The sequence below is a fragment of the Erpetoichthys calabaricus genome, chromosome 3, assembly GCF_900747795.2.
Source record: "Erpetoichthys calabaricus chromosome 3, fErpCal1.3, whole genome shotgun sequence".
NCBI lineage: Eukaryota > Metazoa > Chordata > Cladistia > Polypteriformes > Polypteridae > Erpetoichthys > Erpetoichthys calabaricus.
Window position 1 is genome coordinate 285,514,955 of NC_041396.2, and position 23,337 is coordinate 285,538,291.

At 40.2% G+C, this 23,337-nt stretch overlaps 1 protein-coding gene across 1 annotated transcript; it reads right to left on the reverse strand.

Moving 5' to 3' along the window:
- Positions 1–1,075: 1,075 nt before the first annotated feature.
- On the reverse strand, positions 1,076–6,504 carry LOC114647622 (zona pellucida sperm-binding protein 3-like). The gene is made up of 9 exons (XM_028796231.2): positions 6,039–6,504; positions 5,797–5,912; positions 5,617–5,720; positions 5,367–5,544; positions 5,140–5,260; positions 4,941–5,029; positions 1,481–1,575; positions 1,265–1,381; positions 1,076–1,194 (listed from the first exon to the last, which is right to left on the reverse strand). The coding sequence occupies exons 1-9, from the start codon at positions 6,462–6,464 to the stop codon at positions 1,076–1,078; spliced, it is 1,365 nt and encodes a 454-aa protein (XP_028652064.1). The 5' UTR covers positions 6,465–6,504.
- Positions 6,505–23,337: the final 16,833 nt, after the last annotated feature.

A 23,337-nucleotide genomic window follows, 5' to 3' on the forward strand; every position in this document is an offset into this window, starting at 1 on the left:
AGCCGTAGTGCTGCCGTCTTGCAGGGAGTCATGTCACTGGTGTTCCTGGTGTGGAGTTTACCAGTTTTTCCTGCTGGGTTGCCACAGGGGGCTCCAGTTTCCTTCCAAAGATATGCAGATTTGGGGACACTAAAATGAGTCGAGTGAGCATCTACTTGTATTCACCTTGTGATGAGCTGCGGCACAAGCCAGGGATTGTTTCTACCTTGTGGCCAAGGGCAGCTGGAATAGGCACATCCCTGGATTTAATCATTAAACATCCTTTTCAGAGCTATTGTGGCAAGGTGTCCATCGAATTTAAATGGTTGTTTTTGGCAATGCCAAGACAGCAAAGCCAAACCGGTTGTCACTGTGATAACCTCACATTGCCGCCCGGTGGATTCTTCCAGATTTATGTAAGGTACATATGCAAGCATTGTACTGATTATACTTGCATAACATCTGCTGGAGCATGTGTCATATGAAGTATAAACCTGGACTAAATTCTTGAGGCTGGTATGGAACAAGATGCAGTGGTGTTAAAATTTAGTCATTTGGATTACACCAACAAATTTAGCCACCCGAAATAAGGCCAGCTTCCTCATTTATTAAGGACTTACCAAATATGGTTGGTGGAATATTTCAAGAATATAAACGCAAAGTAACATGCTCAGATGGACAGTGATAGAATGAATTTGTACTTATTGGACTCTCCCAAGCCAGTGTTAAACTCCCCCACCCATTTTTTTTTTTAGGTTCAGCAGTACTGTGTGGCTACACGAATGATCGCGAGGAATTAGGTCTTGTCTGAAAAGCTGAGAAAGTGTCTTCAGGTCAATTATGGAGATCATTTGCCAGCCCTAACCCAGGTCAGCTATCTTGCTCATTTCTGCTTTGTTCTGTAGAAGCCATAATTTGGCAAAGCACATTAGATACACACGAGGAAGGCAGAGCCAGTCCAAGTCAGCCCATAGTTAAATTACATTAGATTTAAGTCACCTGGCAGTTTCATACCCTCACTGTCTCCACTTGGACCAACTCTAGCTTCCTCCATGAACCATTCAAGACAGAAGCAATCTTTAAATTGTTTATTTTATCATTTGCTAGTCACTTTGCATTTAACATACAAAACAATGAGTGCCACTATAAGACACACCACTGCTACAGATGCCAGGGAGCCAACCAGGAAGAAGGCCAGGGGAGATTCTGAAAATCCTGCAAGAGAAATCTCATCTGCTTAGATATTCAAAAGGTAATTAGTACATGGGATATGTTAAACACTAACCTGATTTTTTGGTCTCATCTACAATTCTTTGAAGTGGTGAGCTTTTCTTTGACATGGGTTTGTGATTGACTGGTTCAATCAACAAGGGTCCAACAGAAGCATCTGCCTCAATAGATTCTAGAGGTTGCATTCAAGACCAAAACATAGGAAGGGTATTATAGCAATAGTCCAGGGAAGGCATCAAGCAGGTAAGAGGATATAGAAACCGTTACTCACCAATTGCTCTTTTCACAAGACGTGCTTTTGCAGATGGACAATTTTGAGTCTGACAGCAAGAGCAGATGCTAGGGTCTCCCTCTACAGGTGTCCACCTTTAAGACAAGATCATACTAATCAAAAGAATGATTTGGTCAATGTCTCCCAATACAAGGCTCTGCCATTTAAGTTCCAAGTTTCCAGGCCAACTTCCAAAGTATTCAGGGAGGAAGTTATTTAAAACGTGGACTAGAACCTTAAGTTGACAGATAATTTCCCCTTGTGATTAAGTCATACTCCAGCAGCAGCATACTGAAACAGAAAAAAGTAAAAAGGGACAACTTTGTATAATGTTAACGTTTTTACCCCCCCCCGGGTAAAATTGAAGCGTCATAGTGTGGGGGAATGAACGAGCTCAGTCAGTGGAGCAGGACAGTGAAAGCAGTCTGTCGCTGAAGCTGCTCCTCTGGAGAAGAGCACGGTTTAGTGGATGCAGTGGATTCTCCACGATTGACCGGAGCATGCTCAGTGCCCGTCACCCTGCCACAGATGTCTAACTGTCCAGCTCCATGCCTACAATAGAGCCTGCCTTCACCAGTTTGTCCAGGTGTGAGGCATCCTTTATGCTGCCTCCCCAGCACACCGTGTAGAAGAGGGCACTTGCCACAACCATCTGAGATCAGCAGCATCTTATTGCAGATGTTGGATGCCAGCCTTGGAAGTATAGTCAGCTCTGTCATTTTGCAGAGGATCAATATTGGCAGTCCAGTCCAATTTAACATCCAGCTGCACTCCCAGGTATTTATAGGTCTGCACAGTCACCTCTGATGATCACGGGGTCCAGGGTCTCCTAAAATCCACCACCAGCTACTTGGTTTTGCTGGTGTTCAGGTGTAGGTGATTTGAGTCTCACCATTTAACAAAGTCCTTGATTAGGTTCCTATACTCCTCCCCACTCCTGATGCAGCCCACGATAGTGTGGTCCATGAACTTTTGCACATGGCAGGACTCAAGTTGTATTGGAAGTCCAATGTATATAGGCTGAACAGGACCAGAGAAAGTACAGTACCCTGTGGCACTCCTGTGTTGTACAGTGACCTTGCGTTTTTTGAAAGGTGCTTCAAATAAAATGTATTATTATTGTCAAACCTGCAGTTCCCAAGATGCACATACTGAGGTCTGTCTGTAAGAGTCCACAATCCATGCCACCAGGTATGAATCTACTCCCATCTGTCAGCTTCTCCAAGGAGCAGAGGTTGGATGGTGTTTAGAACTGGGTTCACAAATTCAGTAATTGGCCCCAATGTGGCCATGGTGAGAGTTCTCAAAATGTGAGAACTATTAAAGTCCACTACAATTACCCAATCTTATGTTGCATTCAGGGTAACCCATACCTGGAATTGGCTCACTTGGTGTAATGACTGGACAGTGACTGCAGAGAGGTTCCAGCTACTTCAGGCCATGCTTCTGCAATCAAACCTGTTCCCCAAATTGATTTGGCCAAATCCATGCCAAGGGCATTTATGTAGATGTGGCCGAGGCATGCACTTTAAGCATGTGCATCACATGCAGCTTAGTCAACTTTAGAAATGTTGATCAGCCACCACATTTGGCCAAGTTATTTCTTCCTGCATCACCAACAGGTCATCCTTAATGAACTGCACTTTAATACTTGTGGGGAAAGTATGTATGGCTGAATAAATTCAGCCTCCTATTCCACTTTAGATAGTAATGACCAGTTAAACTTGCTTAGGAAGTAGTTTTCAAAGTGCTCTGGAGGCTTAAGTCAAATTTTTTTAGGGGGTATTTCACAAAGCAAATTTACAACAGACTTTGCTGAGGAAGTCTGGTTTGAAATGGATGTTAAATTGTCTGAAGCAAGTTAATACAGAATGCTTTGCATTTGTGGAACCAGACAATTTACATTTAAAAATGCAGAGGTCTAGGATGGTTTGATAGGACACAGGAGTACAACATTTGTACATCGAGCGTCCGACAGCATGAAACTGATGGAATAGCCAAAAAAAATTTCTACCATCTGCTGCAATCCAGAACCAAGTCCACACGATTAAGCTACAGTCTATAAAAAGTGCCAAAGCACATTAGTTCTAAATAATATGAATATTAGCAAAATTATGTAAAGTACTTTAAGTTAATGGCCTTCAAAACACTTAATGTTTTCAGTAGCAGTGTGACGCACATCTGGTAGCAAGCAAGATCAATAGAAAAATTCTAAAAATACGCCAATTACACTCCACAACCAAAGAAAGCTGTAGCTCGTGCCAGACATACAGGCAGAAAGTCTACCCTCAGACTATCCAAGTTCACCATGCAAGGTCACATCAAAAATGATTTAAAGAGACCATTGATACTATGGAATATTTATATTCCGAAACCAATGCATTTGGCAGGGCGGTTAAGTGAACCTAAAACTTTGGTAAATCTACATTCAAGTAGATCTGAAACAGCATTTTGCTAGGCGGTGTGGTTACACAAACCCTGGTTATGGAAAGAACCATTTCATAGCAAGGAGGGTTCTTTAGGCTTTGCTATAGATCTGAATTGTTGTTTTCAGAATGTAGAAGATTCTTCAGATTAACTAGTTCAAATTCCATAGAAGGAATTCTGCGTTTTGGGAACCAGCAATTGTTCCTCTAAATACCACTTGGCACTTTTAGATAAAAACCTGGTGCCACCCCATGGATCGGTCCAAAGCCTCAAATAGTGGACTTACTATAAGATAGTCCGCTTCAACAAGTTGCCTATATGTTGAAAGGCTAGGGCATTTGTGTTGGCCTTTCACAATGTTAGAGTTTATTCACTCAGAAGGGTCTACACCATGATCCTGCATTGTTGAAGGCAACAACTTTCCATTAATGTAACCAGACTCCTGTGAATATCTTTCATCTCACTTCATTAGATTTTTACTGGCAGATTCCAATTACAAAACAGTAAAATACAGATTAACTACCACCACTAAAAAGTCAATGTCTATAGTAGAACTTAATGCACATTGTAGTGCGCCCTTAAATTAAAAAGCTACTAAGCAGGTATCTGCACTACTTGGAGTTGGTAGTTAATGTTAAATCAAAAGGTCTTCCAATCACCAGATATTAAGCACAAATGTGGATATTGTCGCATAGAAACCTTTTCAATGGACAGTTTTGCAATCTGATTAACATTCAACACTGCAACGATTACATTGCAGACCTCACTGACAAATGTTCACTGGTTCTCTTCCACAATTCTTGTTAAGCTTAGCCTGCTCAATACCTGGCTGAAGATTTTATCAGCATTGCAAAAGTGAGCGTTACCCAAACCAAGGTAAAGCTAAATACCCTTTAGGTATAAGCGATTCATGCAGAGTCAATATGCTTTGTGGACTAGACCCTGGATTAGCACCAAACTTGGTGCCAAGCCATCTTAAATTGCAAGGTTGGACTACTAAAAAAAGATCCCCAGTTATAAAGGAAGCTCTCACCCATTTGTTGAATCATAGGAACAGGCTTTATTCACAGCATTTGGATTCTCACTCACTGGTGTGACCTTAAGATGACAACTCAGGTAGATCTGTGGAAGCAAACAAGATGCCAAATTAAACACCCCACACCTCATCCTGGATGCAATTTTGAGTTCAGCCAGTTTTCATACCCAAATGAAACCCATCACATCCAACTCACCAGACTCCTTGAATCTTGATAGAAGCGGAAAGCCTGCACAGAGAACTGAAGCATATTTGATTGGATTCTTGGTGAAACAAACGAAGAAGTTGACCCAGAATAGAAGGCATCTACCAAGCATCTAGAAAGGACAGGCAGGTGTCAAGTTTGCACTCCAGCAATTAACAACAAAACCACCACGGACTGCTTTACATCTAGGGCAGAGCATAAGCAATTCTTAGACTCACCCACTAAAGTCAATCACCATGTAACGGGGAGTGGAGGATGCATCAGGAGACAGAGTTGCTACACAGCTGTCCACAAACAGCCTAACAGGGGTTTGCTCCATAGAAATGACAGATGCCTGAATATTGACCATGTCATCCAGGTAGTAAACAGTTGGTGGTACAGAGGAGGACCAATCAGCTGAGAAGGAAGAAAAAAATAAAAGTTTATACTTAATTGTACATCAATTTAGTTACATGGCCCAATTCTTACCACTCATGAGCTGAAGGGAGAATTCCAGATTGCTGCCTGCAGCTATTGTGGAGGTGAAAGGAACCCAGGTTGGCTGGAAGGCATTACTACTAACATTCCTTTGCCTGCAAGGAAGAGAAACAATTCACACTTTCCTTAGACATTTCATCCTTACTGTTAAAAAGGAAATGAACAGCTCACCTCGCATAGGTGCACTCAATAGGGATAACAGCCCCATTTGTTCTTATGATACCACTTGGCAAAGGAGAAGGAGCATAAACAAGTTGATTAGTGTAGATCATGGCATTCGTCATCATCTGTTAAATCCCACACAGAAAAATAGTAACGTTTTGAAAAACTATGTCAGAAACATGCTTTGATGCTAGCATGCCCAATTTAGAGAGCACACAAAAATAGCATTATTAACAGGACAAAAAACTGACCGCAAGAGAGCTTTCACAGTCTTGAAGCCCTGCCGTGATGACAAAGCCAGTTGCATTGGCTACAGGAAGGCAGGGTGGTACAGCATTGGGTCCCAGCCGCAAGTCATTAGCGTGGACAAGGATACCCTTACCGAACAAGTCCGGGCTGACAAAGACGACCATATTGGATTCCCCACAGTCTACAGTCACGGTATTTAGAACAGCCGATCGGGCACCTTGCGAGACAGATTGAGCTTTAAATGCGATGCCACGACCCCTGCCAAAGTCACTAAGTTTTACTGTTTTTTGCGACTCCAAGGGTTTAACTACACGTTTGACGGCAGCCTGCGGGCCTGACATGCGCCCACGATACCTCGAACAATGACCCACGCCGGCTAAAATCATCAGAAAGGCTACCCAACATCCGAAAATACCCACGACCTTCATTATGCCCAAGATTACTCACTAACCAACTTCTCAGGAAGCCGGCCAAAGCCGTCAGTTTTATAGCACACAAGCGCTGAGGCATTCAGCCGGCCGCACATGGATTCTTAATTAGCGCTCAGGCTGCAGCTCAATCAGGATGTGCGTGTAAACTGGGGCGGAAACCCAGGCAATGCTTAAAAATAATTAATATTATTTCTTTTGAGCAAATTCTTAAAAGTCAGATGCATTAAGCCAGCCATGCGATGTCTGCGTACAGAAACCCTCGAAAGTAACTCGTTGTAAGTTTTAATAGAATATTAAATTAATATTCACACCATGGAAAGAGTCTAACATTTAGGCTTAGGGTGGCCAGACAAACCATTAAAAATGATTGAAACTGTTTCAGAGTCGCCATTGTAGGCTACTGCACATCCCGTGGCAAATATCGTAAATTGTTTTTTTTTACATAAAGTTGCAATATAAAATAAATCTCACTGACTTTTTGTTTTAATTTGGAGTGCATGGCGTGATTTTTAGGGATAGGGTTAACCGTTTAGAAAGTTGGAACGTTATTCAAATTTTAGTTACAACCTCAAAGAGACAGAGATCACCTTTTTGTTTATTAAATATTTTGTCGCAACGGTGTATGTGACGTGTGTGATGGAATTTTACTCAGATAAGCCGCTCACTTCACTGTGGTTCAATAGCTTGTACTGGGTTGCTGTCGGAAGCCGCTATCAGGCGTCGAAATGGTCTCTCGCAAGCTGGAAAGAGAAAAATAAATACTATAAAACAAATACGTACGTTGAAAAACCTCTCTCAGGCTATAAAGAGAAAAATATCGAATACAAAATGTAAGTTGAAATAATCTCTCTCATGTACGAAATAGTAAAATACTGAATATAATGTAAGTTGAAAAACATATCTTAAGCAAGAAAGAGGAAAACACTGAATATAAATTATGTAAATTGAAGAAATATCTCAAGCTAGAAAAAGGGAAATATTAAGTCTATAAAATGTAAACTGAAATACCCTTTTTCAAGCAAGAAATAAGAAAATACTGAATATAAAATGTATACGTTGAAATAACCAAGCAAGAAAGAGGAAAACACTGAATGCACAATGTAAGCTGAAATAATAATTCATTACATTTATATAGCGCTTTTCTCAGTACTCAAAGCGCTATCCACACAAGGAGGAACCGAACCCACAATCTTCTTACTGCAAAGCAGCAGCACTACCATTACGCCACCTGTGAGGACATAACCTCTTTAGAGCTAGAAAGTTGAAAATACTGAATACAAAATTTGTAAGCTGAAACATTATTTCAAGCTAGAAACAGGACAATACTGAATACAAAATATTAAGCTGAAAATCCTTTCTCAAGCTAGAAAAAGGAAAATACTAAATGTATAAGTTGAAATAACCCCTCTCAAGGTAGAAACAGGAAAATAATTAATATAAAATATATAACTTAAAATAACCCCTTTCAGGCTATTAAGGTGAAAATGCTGAATACAAAATATACAGCCTGCTGAAATAACCTCCCAAGACAATTTGAAACAGTAAACTAATCTCTAACTGCATTGGAAAGAATGTTCCTCAGTTTTTAGGATTTGGTGATATGAAAAAAAACAGGTACTTAGGGCAGGATTGACTAAACTCTCAAATAAAGGATATTTTTTAAAGTCTACATTTGATGTAAATATGTCAATAACACAGGTCTGTAAAATTAATCTCATAAAAAATGTTTTAATTGTGAATAAGTATTTTGATTTAGATTCATGAACACAATTAAAAAAATACAATTAGAATGTTTCTTTCACATCACATTTAAGTAAAAAGGTGAAAAAAAATGTAATTAAAATTTAACAAATTACACCAATTATTTAGGTATACAATGTTGTTCTAAATCAATTTAACATTATGATATTTAGTCAAATTACTATTTTTAAATATATAAAGAAACAACTGATATTGATATTGATATTCATTGAGTTACATGTAACGTTTCTAGTTTTTGTCACTTTTTTTTGTTGTCCATCATTTGATTTCTCCTGGTGTGTCCTTTTGAATAATCTGTCTGTATACTTAAAAAGAAATGTTTCAGACAAGCCAAAAAAGAAAAAAATTAATACAAAAGTTTGTATCACACTGGAGTGGATGAACAAGAACTACTTGTCTTTAAATACAGATAAAACAGAGATGTTAATTGTTGGAGGGAATGACATTGATCACAACAATATTCTGTCATCATTTAACTCAGTTGAATTAATTTCACTGAATCAGCCCTCAATCTACGATTTATCTTTGACTCTAGTATGTCATTTAAAGTGCATATTACAAAGTTGTCCAAATCATGTTTCTTCCATCTTAAAAATGTTAGGAAATTAAGGCGCTTTCTAAATAAACAGGATTCTGAGAAATTAATTCATGTATTTATCTCTAGTAGGATTGACTACTGCAATGTGGTGTTCACTGGATGTTCAAACTGTTCTTTATACAGCCTCCAGTTAATCCAAAATGTGGCTGCAAGAATTATTACAAGAACAAGAAAATACGAACACATAACTCCAGTTCTTAAATCCTTACACTGGCTCCCGGTTAAGTTTACGGCAGATTTCAGAATCCTTCTTTTAACATATAAAGCATTAAATGGCCAGGGTCCGGCTTACTTGTCTGAACTTATCAAGACGCACATTAAGATCTCAAGATGCCGGTCTGCTTATGATTCCAAGGATTAATAAAATAACAGTGGGAGGTCGAGCTTTTAGTTACAGGGCCCCTAAACTGTGGAATGGTCTGCCTGCTACTATAAGAGATGCCCCTTCGGACTCTAAACAAATCCAAATCATATTATGTGATAGCATCTACTGTTAAATTCTGCTCTGTACTTCTAAAATTTTTATTTTTATACTGTATTGAGGATTTGTTCTGTTCTGTGTATTGTATTGTATTGACCCCCTTCTTTTGACACCCACTGCACACCCAACCTACCTGGAAAGGGGTCTCTCTTTGAACTGCCTTTCCCAAGGTTTCTTCCATTTTTACCCTACAAAGTTTGTTTTTTTTTTGGGGAGGGGGGTTCCTTGTTTTCTTAGAGAGTCAAGGCTGGGGGGCTGTCAAGAGGCAGGGCCTGTTAAAGCCCATTGCGGCACTTCTTGTGTGATTTTGGGCTATACAAAAAATAAATTGTATTGTATTGTATCAAATTTTTTGTTATGTGAACTTCTGTTGAATTAAGTAGATCTAACACACTTTAAAAATATTTTTACATGTAAAGAAAAAATTGACTCACCCTATTTATTAATTACCTTGTACAGTACTTAATAATTGGCATTAAGTATCCTACTTTTTAAGCTGGCCACACAAAGTTATTCCAAAATACTCCTTTTTCAATATTTAATATCATAATCTATCCCTCTCTGGTTGCAAACCCAGATCACCTCAGTTTAAGGCAAGAGTGATACCACTGCACCACCAGGTCAGCTCTTAATGGATCATACATTTTATAAATTTAAGTAGGAATATACTGTACATTTTTAAGTTTAAAAAATTTCACACATTTATGTAGGTCGAAATAGTTTTATCTCATTATACCGTAACTGTGCTACAAGTCTAAGACAGATTGAAATCTAAATAATCAACATAGACCTCCGCGTTAATGTTTGCAGTGCACCAGGCAATCATGGTAATTGGTAGATTTCTAAAAGCAGTGTCAGTGTTTATGATGTGCCAACTGTTGGAATGACAAATGATGTGCACTTCATAAGAATGTTTGTGATGTGTCATCTTTTGCAATTACAGAGACATAGCAAAAAGACTGACACACAGACAATACAATACAATACAATACAGTTTATTTTTGTGTAGCCCAAAATCACACAGGAAGTGCCGCAATGGGCTTTAACAGGCCCTGCCTCTTGACAGCCCCCCAGCCTTGACTCTCTATGAAGACAAGGAAAAACTCCCAAAAAAACCTTGTAGGGAAAAAATGGAAGAAACCTTGGGAAAGGCAGTTCAAAGAGAGACCCCTTTCCAGGTAGGTTGGGCGTGCAGTGGGTGTCAAAAGAAGGGGGTCAATACAATACAATGCAGTTCACAGAACAGAGCAATTCCTCAATATAGTAAGAAATAAAAAATATAAATTTTAGAAGTACAGAGCAGAATTTAACAGTAGATGATATATCCCATAATAAGATTTGGATTTGTGTAGAGTCCCGGAGACCTCATCCTTCAAGCTGCCTCCCCCATTTGGCCATTCCACGGCTGAAACAGTGCTGGGCCAGCCAATCCGATGAAAGGACCCCTCTTTCCCACGATTCCTGCGATCCTCCATCTGGGGTGACTTTTCCTTAGGCAGGCAAAACAACTTGGCAGGTGGGCCTTGGCACCAAGTGCCACATTTGAGTACCGAGAAGAAAAACAGAATAAGTGAGGGTTAGTATACAATTATAACTATCATGTTACTTATGTTTAAGTGCTAATGACTAACAACAGAGATGCAGTCTGTACAGTTAATCAGCAGCTCTAGTCAGGATATGCTAAACTGAAGTAGTGAGTCTTCAGCCGGGATTTAAAAGCTGAGACCGAAGGGGCATCTCTTATAGTAGCAGGCAGACCATTCCACAGTTTAGGGGCCCTGTAACTAAAAGCTCGACCTCCCACTGTTATTTTATTAATCCTTGGGATCATAAGCAGACCGGCATCTTGAGATCTTAATGTGCGCTCAGGTTTGTAAGTCATGATAAGTTCAGACAAGTAAGACGGACCTCGACCATTTAATGCTTTATATGTTAAAAGAAGGATTTTGAAATCTGCCCTAAACTTAACCGGGAGCCAGTGTAAGGATTTAAGAACTGGAGTTATGTGTTCGTATTTTCTTGTTCTTGTAATAATTCTTGCAGCCGCATTTTGGATTAACTGGAGGCTGTATAAAGAACAGTTTGAACATCCAGTGAACACCGCATTGCAGTAGTCAATCCTACTAGAGATAAATGCATGAATTAGTTTCTCAGAATCCTGTTTATTTAAAAAGCGCCTTAATTTCCTCACATTTTTAAGATGGAAGAAGCATGTTTTGGACAACTTTGTAATATGCGCTTTAAGTGACACGCTAGAGTCAAAGATAACTCCTAGATTGCGGGCTGATTCAGTAAAATTGACTGGGATTCCCACTGAGTTAAATGATGACAAAATATTGTTGTGATCAGCATCATTCCCTCCAACAATTAACATCTCTGTTTTATCTGTATTTAAAGACAAGTAGTTCTTATTCATCCACTCCTTTAATTCACTAACACAACTAATTAAAGACAGCATTGGAGAAACTTCATCTGATTTAAATGAAAGGTATAACTGGGTGTCATCTGCATACGAGTGAAAATTAACATTATGTTTCCTAATGATAGATCCCAGTGGAAGCATGTAAAGTGAAAACATTACACAGACAGACACCTATCCTTTTATTAGTCATGGTAAGTGTCAAAGACAGGTAATAGAATAATTTAAAAATATTTACTATCTCTTGCCCTATGTGCACTTTCAGCTCCTTTCCTCTGTATTCATGTGTATCTGAACCTCTCTTGAGCGGTGCTCCCACATGGTCTGCTTCTCACCTTTCCCTCCTTCAGTTTGCTTTAATTCCTTCCATCTTTGTAGGTGACTCTCTCAGCAGCCACCTTTACTTCTCCTCATGTATCTCACGCTCGCTCTTCCTCTTTTGTCACATCACCAAAGCCAAACTGACCAATCAGATTGCTTTGGGGGACAGGAAAATTCAAATTCATTTTGATCTAACTTTTGCTATATTTCTTAGGTGAAAAAATGCTGTCCTAGTAATCTGATTAATATGTGATTTAAAATTCAGGTCAGACTCAATAATTACCCCTAAATTCTTCACCTCTGCCTAGACTTCTAAGCTTAAAGGATCAAGTTTATTTCTAATTCCCCCCACTATATCCATTTTTGCCAATCACTAAGATTTGTTTTCTCCTTATTTAGTTTGAGAAAATTTCTACTCATCCTTTCAGAAACACAAGTAAGACACTGAGTCAGTGAACCAAGAGATTCGCGGTCATCAGGTTCTATTGATAAATACAGTTGGGTGTCATCAGCATAGCTGTGGTAGCTCATGTTATGCCTTGAGATAATCTGACCTAATGGAAGCATGTAGATCAAAAAGAGCAGCAGACCCAGGATAGAGCCTTGTGGAACACCATATAGAATATCATGTGTCTTCGAAGTATAATTACCACAACTAACAAAGAATTTTCAACCCGTTAATTAAGACTTAAACTAATTTAAGACATTGCCAGAGAGACCCACCCGCTGACTAAGGCAATTTCTAAGAATACTATGATCAATGGAATCAAATGTGGCACTCAGATCTAAGAGGATGAGAACAGATAAATGGCCTCTGTCTGCATTAACCCACAAGCCATTTACTACTTTAACTATTGCAATTTCTGTACTATGATTTGTTCTGAAACCTGACTGAAAGTTGTCAAGAACAGAATGTTTATTCAAGTGATCATTTAACTACATAATGACTGCCTTTTCTAGGATTTTACTTAAGAAAGGCAGGTTAGAAATAGGTCTAAAATTGCCAAAAACAGTGGAGTCAAGATTATTTGTCTTGAGCTTAACAACAGCAGTCTTAAGTCAGTCTGGGAAGACCCCCACATCTAATGATGAATTTACTATGTCAAGCACACTATCAATTAGCATGCCAGATACTTCTTTAAAAAAATGTAACTCTGCCCATGTTTCACACATTTATCATTGGTTTGACATGTTACTTGTTCAAAGGCAAACATCCATTTCATCCACCTTAATAAAAGGGCAAGTGTTTGTGTGTCTGTCTGTCTGTTCATCCAGTTGCTATGTCTCTGACATTCCAAAAGACTATAATATGAATGAATATCTTTCCAAATGTCAAATAACAGAGACATAAGTGTTGCATTTATCATTCCAACAGATGGTGTGTCACAAACATTAACACAGCTTTTACACATCCCACACCAAATGCCAAATAACAGAGACATGTGTATTGCATTTGTCTTTCCAACAGATGGGCATCACAGAGATTAACCCTTGTTTTATGAATCCCATACAAAATTATACATAACAGAGCCATATTAAAGTCAAAATGAACTTTATTGTCGTCTCAACCACATACAAGTATACATCCATCCATCCATTTTCCAACCCGCTGAATCCGAACACAGGGTCACGGGGGTCTGCTGGAGCCAATCCCAGCCAACACAGGGCAGGAAACAATCCTGGGCAGGGTGCCAACCCACCGCAGGACACACACAAACACACACTATGGCCAATTTAGAATCGCCAATCCACCTAACCTGCATGTCTTTGGACTGTGGGAGGAAACCGGAGCGCCCGGAGGAAACCCACGCAGACACGGGGAGAACATGCAAACTCCACGCAGGGAGGACCCGGGAAGCGAACCCGGGTCCCCAGGTCTCCCAACTGCGAGGCAGCAGCGCTACGCACTGCACCACCGTGCCGCCCGCATACAAGTATACAGATAGACGAAATTGTGAAGCTCAGGGTCCACAGTGTAACAACATGAAGTGCAAATAAAAATAAAAATGTAATTAAAAATAGAATTTAAATTTAAATTTAAAATTAAAACACAAACAAGACAAGACATTGTGCAAAGACAAGATAAAGAAGTAGCAGCAAAATTGATGTGTAGTAAGCAATATGAACATTGATGCAATGTATGGTATTATGCAATCTAGATGCATAAATATAATCAATAAATGTGTAATATAATAAATTAATAAATAATAGATTTAGATAATACAGAAATTATCAGTGTATGATAATAGTTGTTTAAGACATGTGTAAACAATGACAGGTCAGAATGTTTCACAGCAGAAGGACATCAAAGAATGTCAAAGTGCAGTGTGCAAAAAACTTAAAGGTCAGTATGAGATTTTCAGTTCTTTTCTCCCTGCACACTCGTCTTTGCAGGACAGTGGCTCGCATGTATAAAAGTTCTGTTTTTAGAGGTGGTTGAGGCAGTGTGGAAAATCCCCGGGGGCAGCATGGTGTTAAGGAGTCTGACAGCTTGGGGGTAAAAACTATCACTATTTACTTGGATGGCAGAAGTTTTAAAAGTCCATGTGAGGGGTGTAAGGGGTCCTGCACAATGCTGTAGGCCTTGCAGACACTGCGTTTGTAAAATATGTCTTGTAGTGAAGGGACAGGCATCCCAATAATGTTCTCTGCTGTCATCACTATCCTTTGCAGGCGCTTGTGGTCAGATATGTTGCAGTTGCCATACCAGACAGTGATGCAGTTGGTCAGAACACTCTCAATGGTGCCTCTGTAGAATACGGTGAGGATGGAAGGGGGAAGACTTGCTCCCTTCAACCGCCTCAGGAAGTGTAGTCTCTGCTGGGCTTTCTTGATTAGTAATGAGGTGTTATGTGTCCATGTAAATTCCTCAGTTATGCATTGCATGGTTGCACTGCAGACATTAAAACTGAGGTCTATGTTGATTGCTTAGATTTCAACCCATCTTAGACAGTTAATAGAGCTAGTTCTAAACATAGAAGTTCAAAAGTTAACAGCTGGCAGCAGGATCAAGCAGTTGACAGGGTTGCTGCATGAAAGATGAAGCACTGTGGTTTAGAACCCAGAGCTTGATCATTGTCTCAATGGAATTTGCACATCCTCCCCCATCTATTTAGGTTGTCCTCTGAAAGATGTAACCCTTAAGATAACTGACGACTTTGAATTGACCTCAATGTGGGTGTGTGCATGAAGTGGCTAGATCCTAAGATGGACTTTTGCCCTGTCCAGGTCTGTTTTTTGCCATGTTTCTAAGGATGTCAGGTTAAGCTCTACCCTATCCCTGACCTTGAACCGGTTTTAAGTAAATTTGAAAATGGACATTGTGAAATAAACAGCCGGACACACAATGAAGGTTAGGCGCAACCACCCATATAGTTACACTGGCTGTAAAAAGCTTAAGTTTACGTACAATGTGTACAGGTTAGAGTCCAAAACAGAACTGATCAAGTATGGAGGATGAGGGGTTTTTATAGGTGGTTCAAAGGAAGTGATGTCCTCGGGACCGGTACCGGAAGTGACGTCTTCGGAGCGTAATGGAATACAGGCAGGATTTCTCATGTTTGGTCTGCGGAGAGAAAAGAGAGAGATTCAGTGCAACCAGCCACCCCCTGGCCTGGCGTGGAACTGGCATTTTCTGTACCTTTTGGTTGACTCACAATCACACGTGTGTGACAACATTTAGGTTATGTAAGAAATTATTTGTAATGGGATTATCAGGAGTTTATTCATAGTAAGCAACAACACTGGCTGTTACATTAAAATGAGATCATCAACATGAGCACATGTTAGCAGGATATTTTTAATAAACTGTTTTTTACAGACAATCAAGGATACAGTAGAATGGTTGACAGTTAGAGACATTTAAAACTTAAGCTGATTTTCCTTTGCAAGAATTATGTGAATTGAGATTGACAAGCTATGCTGGGCTGATGCCCCAAGTGTTGTAATGTTCTAAAGTACATCCCTCACGTGAAACATTTATTTAATTATATCAACTCACACAATCACATTGTAGAATGTTTTTCAGCTTTCGGTGACTTTCGAGAGGTTTATTTACCTTGGCAGTGACATTCATATCTCTGGTGACTCTTCCAATGAAGTCAGTAGATGGATTGGGAGAGTATGGGGGGTCATGAGGTCGCTGGAAAGGGGTGTGTGGCGCTCCTGATATCTTTACAAAAGGACGAAGGTCCAAGTTTTTAGAGTCCTGGTGCTTCCTGTCTTGCTATATGGTTGCGAGACATGGGTGCTATCCAGTGACCCGAGATGAAGACTGGACTCCTTTGGTACTGTGTCCCTCTGGAAAATCCTTGGGTACCGTTGGTTTGACTTTGTGTCGAGTGAGCGGTTGCTCATGGCATCCCAAATGAGGCACATTACCTGCATTGTGAGGGAGCGTCAGTTACGGCACTATGGCCATGTGGCACGTTTCCCCGTGGGTAATTCAGCTCGTAAGATCCCCATTGTTGGGGACCTGAGTGGCTGGATCTGGCCAAGGGGTTGCTTACGTAACACCTGGCTGCGTCAGATAGAGGGTCATTTCTGGAGGGTGGGACTGGACCACGTGTCTGCCTGGGAGGTTGCCAACCGGGATCCCGAGTTGTTTCGTCGTGAGGTGGGTGCAGAAACACACTGTACCAGTGCATGCTCCCCAACTTGACTTGACTTGACTTGTGACTTTGAGAAAGTCATATGCAATTTGTGGCCAAGATCAATGTCAGGGTACTAAGTCTCAAGATCTGCTGTACAATTAGCACCAGACATTCAAATTAGAGTTCACTGTAATTACAATCTGACAATTGAAAACTGAGGAACATTCCTCCATTGGTTTCTCTACAAAACCTTCAATTAGATATGTCTTTAATTTACATTTTAGAAAAAATATGAATTTCAAGCAAAAATAAACTCTTACTAGTTGAATTTTAGGTGTGTTCTCCATATGTCTGAATTTCCCTCCACATACTCCAGGTTTCTTCCCATCTCCTCAGTGATAGTCAGGTTAGGTTAATGGACAATTCTAAATTGCTCTATTTGAATATGAGGCCCGCATAAGACTGGCACCTTGTCCTGGCCTGGTTTCTGCTTTTGATCCGACGTTTCCAGAATACACTCCAGCACTCTTAACACTCTATTGGATTGACTGGCTTGTTATGTATTTTATGAAGGCACAGGATTCAAACAAAGACTGCTAGATCCACAGAGCAGCAGCATCACCCACTGTGCCACCATGCTGCATGGAATTACAGGTATCTTGTCACTTTCCAACCCTCTTAGTCCTGAACAGGGTGGCAGAGGAGTGCTGCAGCCCATCTCAGCTAGCATAGGGTGCAAGGCAGGAACAAACCCTGGACAGGGCAGCAGTCTATCACAAGGCAAATACACACACACACACACATACTAGTGCCAGTTTAGCATTACCTATTCACCTAACCTGAATATCTTAGAACTATGGGAGGAAATCAGAGCACCTAAAGGAAACCCACGCAGACATGAGGAGAACATGAGGGAGAACATGCAAAATCCACACAGAGATGCTTTTTTCCCCCAGATTTTTTTATTTTTAATGTTTTATCAAAGAGATCAAAAATGTGATTTCACAAACCTAAAATTACATTGTAGCTACTCAAAATATATTTGAGAATGGGGTCCATCCAGGATTTGTGTCTGCTTTGAGGTCAAGGTAAACGTGGTATGTTATGTTACATAATCTGTTGTGACACTAGAGGGTGCTGTCGCTCCTCAAACCCCACAGACAAACGTCCAGGACACCAAGTAAAAGCACCAGGAATTCTTTTAATTATTTCTTCTCCCAGTATTGTGCTCCAAAGCACCACAACCACCACAATATACAAATCAATAATCACTAAAACAATACAATAAATCCTCCTCTCCTCCTAGCAGCTCCATCACACTACCACCCAACTCTGGCTCAGCTTGATGAGGGTTTCACATAGTCCTTGACCCGGAAGTGCTCCTGTCCTTCAGTCCATGTGATTCAATAGCACTTCCGGGTCAGATGAAGACTTATATTTTTCTTCAGCCCGGAGGTACTTTTGTTCTTCCGTCCCCCGTGACTTGGGAGTACTTCCGGGCTATAGGGAAAATAAAAATCCCTGCGTCTCCCTGCAGTGTCACACGGTGGCACCCACGGTACCCAGCAGGGTTGTGAATCCAAACTCCATCTCCCATGATGCCCTGCAGGAATCCGGGGCACCTCTATGCTGCAGGGAGGACTCCATCTAGCAGCCTGGATGTGTTGGCTGGGATGAGCTGCTGGCCGTCCATCACACTGTCTAATCAGCACATAAATTCACATATCTCAAAATGGAATTTAAATGATCAGAAAGGAATGACAGATGCTCAGTTTTAAGGATCTATAGAAATAATTGGGAAAAGCCCTCACTTGTGTTTGCCTCCAAATATGTTACCAATATCTTTAGTTCACATTTGGCCAGTTGACACTGAATTGTAGGTATTTCTAATTGTCATTTGGAATTTTCATAAATGTACTGTAAAAAACTTACATTTCAGGCATGTCATTTTGTAACCTGCTAAATCCAGACCAGGGTCACATGGGATGCAAGGCAAGAACAAACCCTGGACAGAGAGCCAGTACATCATGGGGTAAATACACACACACACACACACACACACACACACACACGCACACACACACACACACACACACACACACACAGAGGCTCATTACTCAATTCAATTTATTTTTGTATAGCGCTTTTAACTGAATGTAGGCTCATAGTGCTGAGACAATCTTACAGGAAAAATTGATATATAAAGCATTTTGAACTAGGGGAAGTGAAGCAATAATTGTTAAATGATCTTTAATCAATTGTCTGCCTGATTAGAAATACAGAAATATTCAAAAAAGTATTAAAGTCTGAAGAACAAAAAAAAAAATACATATTTATAACGAGTCAAAATTAGATGGATTTGGAGTTGGAGATGCCATTAAACTGGAATTAGATTAGATTAGACAGACTTTATTAATCAGAAAATGTTTCCAGTGTGTTCAGTGTTAACCCTGTGATGGAGAAGGCTTTCCTGATAAGTTTGTTCGGGCATTTTGTACTCAAGTTACTTCCTCGGGGGACTGCAACACCACATTGGCTACAATGGACTGGTAAAACATCTTCAGCAGTTCGCTAGACACATCAAAAAGCCTGTACCTCCTCGGGAAGTATAGTGTGCACAGGCCCTTCTTGTACAGCACCACTCTGATGTCAGACCAGTCCAGTTTGTTGTTTATGTGAACCCTTGGGTACTTCTACCTCTGCAGCACTTCCACGCTCTCGCCCTGGATGGTGACTGGTCTCAGAGACTCCTTGGCATACTGGAAGTGCACCATCAGCTCTTTTGTCTTGATGATATTGAGATGAATGTGATTTGTCCTACACTACAAGATGAAGTCCTCCACAAGTCTCCTGTATTCCAAGTTGTCTTTATTATTAATGAAGGAATCATCTGAGAGTTTCTGTAAATGGCAAGTGCTGGTATTATCCTGGAAGAATACCTGGATGTCTTTAAATTGTTGTTGTCTAATTAAAAAGTTTAGGTGTAAATGTAGATAAATATTGTTATTTCTTGTTGTTTTATTATTGTTATTACTGGTAAAATACACAGTAAGAAATTCAGTGTATGAAATATTGGCATAAAAAAAGTCAAATAGCTAAGCACAACCAGTTACATTTACATGTATGTTATGATTATTATTTTTTAATCTAGTAATGTAATTCATAATATTTACTAAGAAAAATGTACCTGGGCGGCACGGTGGCGCAGTGGGTAGCGCTGCTGCCTCGCAGTTGGGAGACCTGGGGACCCGGGTTCGCTTCCCGGGTCCTCCCTGCGTGGAGTTTGCGTGTTCTCCCCGTGTCTGCGTGGGTTTCCTCCGGGTGCTCCGGTTTTCTTCCACAGTCCAAAGACATGCAGGTTAGGTGGATTGGCGATTCTAAATTGGCCCTAGTGTGTGCTTGTGTGTGGGTGTGTTTGTGTGTGTCCTGCGGTGGGTTGGCACCCTGCCCAGGATTGGTTCCCTGCCTTGTGCCCTGTGTTGGCTGGGATTGGCTCCAGCAGACCCCCGTGACCCTGTGTTCGGATTCAGCGGGTTGGAAAATGGATGGATGGATGAAAATGTACCTGATAAAATATAATGACTGAACTCACCAAAGGCCCTAAAAGCAATCTGCTTTCCAGCCCACACCCCTACACATGTACTTTGATTCCCATGATTACAGACATATCCAGTTTTTATTCTGTCACATTCTGTCCAAAGTCATGCAAGTTTGGTGAATTGGTGATTCCAGAATACACTCCAGCACTCACTATTGGATTGACCGGCTTTAAATATGCCACTGCATATATGAAGGCACAGGATTCAAACAAAGACTGCTAGATCCACAGAGCAGCAGCATCACCCACTGTGCCACCATGCTGCATGGAATTACAGGTATTTTTGTCATTTTCTAACCCGCTTAGTCCTGAACAGGGTCACAGTGGGGTGTTGCAGCCCGTCTCAGCTAGCATAGGGTGCAAGGCAGAAAGAAACCCTGAACAGGGCAGCAGTCCATCACAAGGCGAATACACACACACACACGTGCCAATTTAGCATTACCTATTCACCTAACCTATCCAATCAGACCTGAATAAAAAGTTATAAGAAAAAAAAAGTCTCCTCTTTGATTAACATTTGTGGGACATTGTCAGAGGATTAATTCCCCAAAAACTTCCTAACGCCAAGTACTTCGTTATCTAATGCTTAAGATTGATCATAAGTTTGCAAAGTGTTCCACAAAACGTTTCTCAGCTAAAGTAGTATTTAATATCATTCATAAATTAATATTATTCTTAACATTTTTTATTTGGAGTTTATTCTGTCACATTCTGTCCAAAGTCATGCAAGTTAGGTTAATTGGTGATGCTAAATTGGCCATATTCTCTGTTTGTGTGTGTGTGTGTGAGTACCCTGCAGTTCAATGATGTCCTGCCCAGGAATGGTTCCTGAAATGTGCTCAGTGTTTGCTGAGATAGACTCCAGCCTCCCCATGAAATTCTCTGCATAAACGGGTTAAGAAGATGACAGAATGACTGGATGGATGGATGGAATTGATACAATACAGTCAAAAAGCCTGCACATCACAACCTAATTTGTTCTCTTTCAGACTCACATATACAGTATATATATATATATATATATATATATATATATATATATATATATATATATATATATATATATATATATATATATATATAGGTATACTGCGGTGGGCTGACGCCCTGCCCAGGGTTTGTTTCCTGCCTTGCGCCCTGTGTTGGCTGGGATTGCCTCCAGCAGACCCCCGTGAACCTGTAGTTAGGATATAGCGGGTTGGAAAATGGATAGATGGATGGGTATATATATATAAATGAGAAGTCAAGCAAAAAAGGGTACTTATACCTGCAAACATCCATATCTGTCTTCCAACAAACTCCCCGTTTCTTCTTTTTCACACTCTTGGCTCAGATGAAGACATAGTGGGTACTTCTAGGCTATTTTGGCACCTAATCTATATAAAAAAAAACCTTAGCGACTCACCCGAACGTTAAATGCAGACAACCTTTATGCCAGGTGTAATGGAGCGCAAAGCGGCTGGATGTATCAACGAACATATCAACTATACAGCCGACTGGGTTAATTTAAATAATGCGCTGCAGTTCGTGGGTTGGTGGTCATATAAAATATATGATTGAATGGATGTTATTCCACGTATATACTTTCTGTACTGCAGCCGTATTCTCGCTACCCAAACGTGTCAACCCCAATTCCTGCCCATCCTTTTTCTCTCTTCCAGCTTCTCCACGTGACCAATTGTAACACACTAGCTGCAACCTTAACACACTGAACGTTGAAAACTAATAAATTACAAAGAAATATTTCATTGTGAATTTGTAATTATTAACAGTCCGATTTATTTAAATTAATTTAACAATTTAGGCATAAAACGTGGTATAAATGATAGGCCTATATTGCATTACATCATGAAAATATTATCATAATCTTACTTTTTTCTTCTTGTTCTTCATCTTCTTCCGTAATCTCATTATAAATCTTAGTATTCCAAATGTTTAGAGAGCTGTCATTATTTGAATGAAATGTTTTCTGTGTGGCGATCGCTGTCAATGGCTACGATATGTGCAAGACGAAGTCCGTTTGAAGCACGTGCACTCTTAAAAATAAAGGTGCCAGAGTGGTTCTTCAGAGCGATGAAGCCACAGGGTAACCTTCCATCCATTTTCCAACCCGCTGAATCCGAACACAGGGGTCTGCTGGAGCCAATCCCAGCCAACACAGGGCAGGAAACAAATCCTGGGCAGGGTGCCAATAACCCACCGCAGGACACACACACACAAAGCACACACTAGGGCCAATTTAGAATCGCCAATCCACCATGTCTTTGGACTGTGGGAGGAAACCCAAGCAAAGACGGGGAGAACAGGCAAACTCCACGCAGGGAGGACCTAGGAAGCGAACCCAGGTCCCCAGCTCTCCCAACTGCGAGGCAGCAGCGCTACCCACTGCACCACCGTGGGGTAACCTTTTTTTTTTTTTTCCAAAAATACATTTCCACTTGAAATTGTCTAAAATAACTTTTATTTTTTTAAGATCTGTAACAGACTGCAGTAAACAACCATGAATATACGATCTCTAAAATAAGAACTGTTTCTATAATAATAATTCATTACATTTATATAGCGCTTTTCTCAGTACTCAAAGCGCTATCCACACAGGGAGGAACCGGGAAGCGAACCCATGTACGTATGTAACACAGACTACGTCGAGGTTTTCTTAATCTGTCAATTGTATCCTACCATAAATTTAAGATTTATTTATCTTTTCTTTTTTTTCTGAATTATATGAAGGTTTCCAAAGCACAAACGTCCAACTTCATATATGCAAAAACCCTTACCTAAATGAACAAGCCAGTATAATGCCATTAAACAACCAGTATTTTTAAGAGTGTATAAACGAATAACGACCTGGTCGGGGAGCACGTAGATTACGAAGGATTTAATTGCTATTTTAGTTACGATGGGTTCGAAAAACGCAATCCCTGATCGTTTAAAATGAGATTCGATATTTTCACATTAAAAACTTTTACTTTTAATGTTGCTTGTCAAGTAATTGTTTTAATTTTAATTAACTGGTCGTTTTAATGAATAGAACCTGGCCGGTGATTAATTAGCTGGCCTCCAGGACTGCCATTAGGAGGTATATATTACGTCGTTTTGG

Coding starts and splice junctions, on each gene's coding strand:
- LOC114647622 (XM_028796231.2), bottom strand. CDS start 6,464: ATGAAGGTCGTGGGTATTTTCGGATGTTGGGTAGCCTTTCTGATGATT. Junction 5,913..6,038: donor ACTGTGAAAGCTCTCTTGCG/GTCAGTTTTTTG, acceptor GGGATTTAACAG/ATGATGACGAATGCCATGAT. Junction 1,576..4,940: donor TCCTATGATTCAACAAATGG/GTGAGAGCTTCC, acceptor CTTGTCTTAAAG/GTGGACACCTGTAGAGGGAG.